Source organism: Myotis davidii, unplaced genomic scaffold (assembly GCF_000327345.1).
Source record: "Myotis davidii unplaced genomic scaffold, ASM32734v1 scaffold751, whole genome shotgun sequence".
NCBI classification, from domain to species: Eukaryota; Metazoa; Chordata; class Mammalia; order Chiroptera; family Vespertilionidae; genus Myotis; species Myotis davidii.
The window spans coordinates 103,167-109,293 of NW_006282195.1; the positions used below are offsets into that span (position 1 = coordinate 103,167).

A 6,127-nucleotide genomic window follows, 5' to 3' on the forward strand; every position below is an offset into this window, starting at 1 on the left:
TTTGTTGCCTAAGAGAAGCTTTTAGTCATGCTGAGGTATCAGCTTGAAGACTGTCAGTTATAAAATTGAAGTTTGGTTCCTCCATAAACACATTTTTTCTGTGTACAATTTAGTCAAGAACAGGATTTTTCGAGATGAGAGACATTTGAGAAATGATGTTTGTACATATTTTTATATTTATTTTTATTGTTGAATATATACAGATGTCCTCCTTCCACCATCCACCGCTGTTTATTGATTTTTTCCAAGAGAAAAAAACATCTATGTGAGAGAAACATTGAAAGGATGCCTTTCCTATGTGCCTGAACCAGGGACAAAACCCAAAATCTGGTTATGTGCCCTGACCCCAAATGGAACCCATAACATTTCAGTGTATTGGGAGGATGCGCAACTGAGCAATACTGGCCAGGGCAGTTTATAGTTATTTATATTATTTGAATACATTTAATTACATCCCTTTTAAAAATAGGGATGTGATTTTGTTGATGTTTGGCTAGAAGGAACTTTAAAACTGTCCTGTGGTTCCTTTGCACTGCATCATTGTAGCTGTCACAGTGGGATTTGAATCACAGTCAATAGTGGTATCAACAGGACAGGATGATTACTAGTCAAATTAGACCTCATGCAAATGCAATCTAGCGAACAGTGCATACTTTTCAGAAAACAATCTCAACCATGACAGTCTACATTTGTTGCATGGTGGACACCTATGGGCTTGCAGGAAAAGCCAACCTATAGTGGATCTTTAACGTTGAATTGTGAACATCTGTAAAGCTTACACCCGACATCAATGGAAGTCAAGCAGTGTTGGGAAGTTTTGAGGATTTCTTAGCTGGCAGGACAAAGATTGAGGAAAACAAACTAAAATATTCTCTTCTTAATGTAAACTTCATAGCACAATTCCCAGCTAAAAGCAACACAAAAACCAACCATGAAAATAATTCACATGGGACTCTCCAGTGAACTGTAAGTACAAATATATGGCAAATACTTATTAGCTAAAATAGTAGTCAATTTCAAGTGCAATTCAAAAATTAAAAAAGAACACATATATGTGTAGGGCTTATTCATTCAATACCTGTCAGGGCACATCACTGGGTAGAAGAGTCCATCCCTGGTCAGGCACATGGGAAAACAACCCATCTATGTTTCTCTCTCACATGAATGTTTCTCTCTACTCTCTCTCTTCCTTCCTCACTTTAAAAAAGTAATATAAAAGCTAACAAAAAAAAAAAGAATGGGCACTGATAATGACCAAATACGTCAAAAGTTTATAGAACTTCTTTAATGCTGTGAGTTTTGGGGAATATATGACTTAATTTGCAACAGGCTTACATGTACCAGTTAGTTACACTAATAGGATATATTTTCAGTGCAGTGTTCAAGCTACTTTGAAAGTATTTGTTAAAATTTTAAAGTTTGTTTTAATTGTCAATTATACAGTGTACATTCTCACATGGTATTATAGGGCTATGAGGCAACATGAAGGTTTTCCTACATTTTTACATTCAATACAATTCTCCACTTTGAGTTTTTTCATGACCTTTCCAAGCAAAAGGGACAGTTGAAGACTCCCATCTTCACTATATGTGTTCACTATTTCTACAGGTGCATTTTCACATGTCCAGGAAAGGTTCTCCTACATTCCTTATGTTCATAAACTTATTGTTGTGTGTGAGTCCCTTCATGATTTTGTAAAGAACTAGGATGGCCAAAGGCTCTTTTACCATCTTTACATGACAGGGCCTCTCTTCAGTGAGTTCTTTCATCCTTCATATTAAATTGGAAGAAATGAATGCTTTCTAACCCTCTTATATTTCTAGGGTCCATCCCAATATGGATTATCATACATGATGGTACAGCTGAGAGATAAATGAACCAGGATTGAACCCAGGACCCTTCAGTCCGCAGGCCGACACTCTATCCACTGAGCAAAACTGGCTAGGGCACCAGTATGAGTTCTTACATGGCATCGAAGGGAAGCTGGATAAGAGAAGGCTTTGCCACAATGCTTACATTCATAAGGTTTTTCCCCAGTATGAGTTCTTTCATGATTTCTAAGGTAATAGGGATAAAGGAAACTTTTACCACATTCCTTACATTCATGAGACTTCTTTCCATGGTGAGTTATTTTATGTTCTCTAAGACATTTGGTAGAGAAAAAGGCTTTCTCACATTCCTTACATTCATAGGGTTTCTCCCCAGTGTGCATCCTTTGATGATTTCTAAGAGAAGTGGAATGTCTGAAAGCTTTCCCACATTGCTTACATTCATAGGGTTTCTTCCCAGTATGCATTTTTTCATGATATCTAAGAGATGTAGAAAAGTTAAAAGTCTTACCACATTGCTGACATTCATAGGGCTTTTCTCCACATTGTGTTCTTTCATGTTCTTGAGAGTACTTGCGACTATGAAAGGCTTTGCCACAATGCTACATTCATAGGGTTTTTCTCCAGTATGAGTTCTTTCATGATCTTGGAGGGGAACTGGATAAGAGAAAGCTTTGCCACAATGCTTACATTTATAGGGCTTCGACCCAGTATGGATTCTTTCATGATCTCGAAAGTAATAGGGCTCATAGAATGTTTTACCACATTCCTTACATCCATGAGGATTCATTACTTCATGACTTTTTTTATGTTTTCCAAGAGAGCTGAGCCTACTGAAGACTTTCCCACAATGCTTACATTTATAGGGTTTTTCTCCAGTATGAGTTCTTTCATGACATTGGAGGTAAGTGGGATAAGAGAAAGCTTTGCCACAATGCTTACATTTATAGGGTTTATCCCCAGTATGAATTCTTTCATGACGTCGGAGGGAAGTTCGACGAGAGAAATCTTTATCACAATGCTTACATTCATAGGGTTTCGACCCAGTATGGATTCTTTCATGATCTCGAAAGTAATAGGGATCATAGAATGTTTTACCACATTCCTTACATTCATGAGGATTCATTACTTCATGACTTTTTTTATGTTTTCCAAGAGAGCTGAGCCTACTGAAGACTTTCCCACATTGCTTACATTCATAGGGTTTTTCCCCAGTATGAGTTGTTTTATGATTTTGGAGGGAAGTTGAATACGAGAAAACTTTACCACAAAGCTTACATTCATATGGTTTTTCCCCAGTATGAGTTCTTTCATGACGATGGAGGGAAACTACATAAGAAAAAGCTTTGCAACAAAGTTTACATTTATAGGGTTTTTCCCCAGTATGAATTCTTTCATGACGTTGGAGGGACGTTCGATGAGAGAAGTCTTTACCACAATGCTTACATTCATAGGGTCTTGATCCTGTATGAGTTCTTTCATGATCTCTAAGGGAACAACGGTAACGGAATGTTTTACCACATTCCTTACATTCATGAGGCTTCTTTCCATCATGACTTTTTTTATGTTTTCCAAGAGAGCTGAGCCAACTGAAGACTTTCCCACATTGCTTACATTCATAAGGTTTCTCACCAGTATGTGTTCTTTCATGATTTCTAAGAGAACTGGAACTGAAACTTTTACCAGATTTCTTACATTGATAGGACTTTTCTCCAGTGTGTGTTCTTTCATTTTCTCGAGAATACTTGGGAGAACTGATAGCTTTGCCACATTGCTTACTTTGATATAGTTTCTCTCCATTATGATTGTTTTTGTGAATTATAAAGTAAATGAGACGACTAAAGCCTTTGCCACAGTGCTTACACTCATATGGTTTCCCACCAATATGTGATCTTTCATGATTTCTAAGGGAAGTTGAATAGTGGAAAGCTTTCCCACATACCTTACATTCATAGGTCTTTTCTCCACTGGGTCTCCCTTCATGTCTTTGAATTTGTTGGTGATGATTAATAGCGTTCTCAGGTTCCTTACATTTATAAGGGTTTTCTTCATATTCCTGACACAGGTATAGTTTGGGCCCAATGGGAGAGCTCAGGTGGTTATTAAAGGATAAATAATGCATGAAGACTTGACTACACAACCTGGATTTAGGTTGTTTTATTTCACTAAACGTTTCCCTCTTTTCATTATGATTTGGAATCTGACTGAAGTTTCCTCTGCATTGACAATCATCCTTCCATTTACAGAGATTCTCTACCATATGACAGCTGTAAAAATCAGAAGCATATTATTAATACTCTGTTAATGATTAATATTTATTAATAATATGACAATGACATATTTACCATTTTCAAGGAAAGTGTGGGGTTTCTGTACATTCTTATTATTTGAAAGTGGATATCCTAAAACCTCTGAAATAGATTGGATCACAGACATTATGAAAACACTTATATTCATTAATGGTACTTCTGTATATTGTTTGCAAGTGTAATTGTTTTTAATACACTACATATCAAGGTCATATTTCAGAAAAAAACATTTTGATGAGATTATTCTAAGAATCAATACATTTAAAGCTGGGCTGATAAAATTGGATTGCCTGTTTTTAAGATTCTTTCGTGGATCAGACCCAGGTGGCTCAGTTGTTCAGTATAGACCCATACACCAAGGGGTTGCCAGTTCAATTCCCCAACAGGGAACATGGCCAGGTTGCAGGCTTATTAACCCCAGTACAGGATATGCAGGAGGCAGTCTATTCATGTTTCTATCTCTCCCTCTCACCTCCACACTCTAAATCAATAAAAACATATTTCCACACCACCAGCATGCCTCAGTAGTTGAAGTTTGACCTATGAACCAGGAGGTCATGGTTCGATTCATGGTCAGGGCAAGTGCCCAGATTGTGGGCTTGAATCTGAGTGTGGGGTGAGCAGAAGGCAGCTGATCAATAATTCTCTCTCATCATTGATGTTTCTTTTTGTCCCTCTCCCTATCTCTCTGAAATAAATAAAATGTTTAAAAAAATAAATGAATAAAATAAATATATAAAAACATATTTTCCAAAAAACAGATTCTCTTATGAGACATTGCTTTCTCATGTCAATGCCACTCACCTAAGATTCATCCCATGATTTTCATACTGATCTTCAATGTCATGGTCTTCACATTTTTCTTCTAAAATACATGCTAGAAAAAGCATTATAAACTATTAAGGAATATTACCCAATGAGCTGTGATCATTCCTAGTTTAATTACCAATGTACTCTCATTCATACTTCAATTCTTGAAACAGCACTGATGAGGAAGCAACACCAGTTTTCTAATTGACTAAATAAGTAAAAAGTTGTTGCCGCCCAGCGTAACTCACTGGTTGAACATCAACCTATGAACAAGGAAGTCACAGGTCAATTCCCCGTAGACCTGGTTTGTAGGCTGTATCAGTGATTCTTCCTCATCATTAACTTTTTTCTCTCTCTCCCTCTCCCTTCCTCTCTAAAATCAATACAAATATATTTAAAAACAAAGAATTTGTCATAACTACCTACTGATGCCAGGTTCCAGAAGGTTTCTAGCATCACATCTGTGTAGAGTTTCTTCTGGGTCAGATCCAGGAAAGCCCATGGTGAACTCAACATTTACATCCTCAAAGGCCACTGAGTCCTAAAACATCCCACATATGCATATAGGAGAATGGTTATGATAGCACTGGCGACCTATACATAATTCATAAGAAGTTCACATAGGACACGTGGTCTCCAACATTCAGTCTATGACTTAACTGTAAGACTATCAAGACTATTTATTTGCCACACTCATGTCCTCATGAACACATGGAATTTATTGATATGATTTTACTGTGATCACTTCAAGTCTTCATTGCTCTCTCATGTCAGGGTGAAGAGCACCTTGAACAACTTCTATATTAATAAATTAAAATATTTCTATGTTAAGTCCATCAATTTTTTGTGAGAAACTTCATCTCCTTTATTTGATGCATCAGTCTATGACACACACTGTCATATCTGCATAATGTTTTAATAACTGTGAATACAATAAAGGCCTGGTAGCTTTCTATTCTCATCACCAAACAGGAGAGGCCAGGCAGTGTGTGGAAATTCAACTTGGAATAAAATTTACTTGGCCATACTGACCTGAAGTACTCCAGATTCTTAGAAGTAGTCAGATACACCTGAATGAATGAAAATATTCTTGTGGAGGAGTATGAATGATCATTTATTTTTATATTATTTGTAAGTAACTCAGTTTGACCTTCTTTTGCCTCTTTCATTTCATAGAGG

At 36.8% G+C, this 6,127-nt stretch overlaps 1 protein-coding gene across 1 annotated transcript; it reads right to left on the bottom strand.

Moving 5' to 3' along the window:
• Positions 1-1,412: 1,412 nt before the first annotated feature.
• On the bottom strand, positions 1,413-5,443 carry LOC102772896 (zinc finger protein 14-like). The gene is given in 4 exon segments (XM_015569884.1): positions 1,413-2,430; positions 2,433-4,096; positions 4,943-5,015; positions 5,371-5,443. Coding segments are annotated over 4 exon segments (2,301 nt in total). The 5' UTR covers positions 5,405-5,443; the 3' UTR covers positions 1,413-1,900.
• Positions 5,444-6,127: the final 684 nt, after the last annotated feature.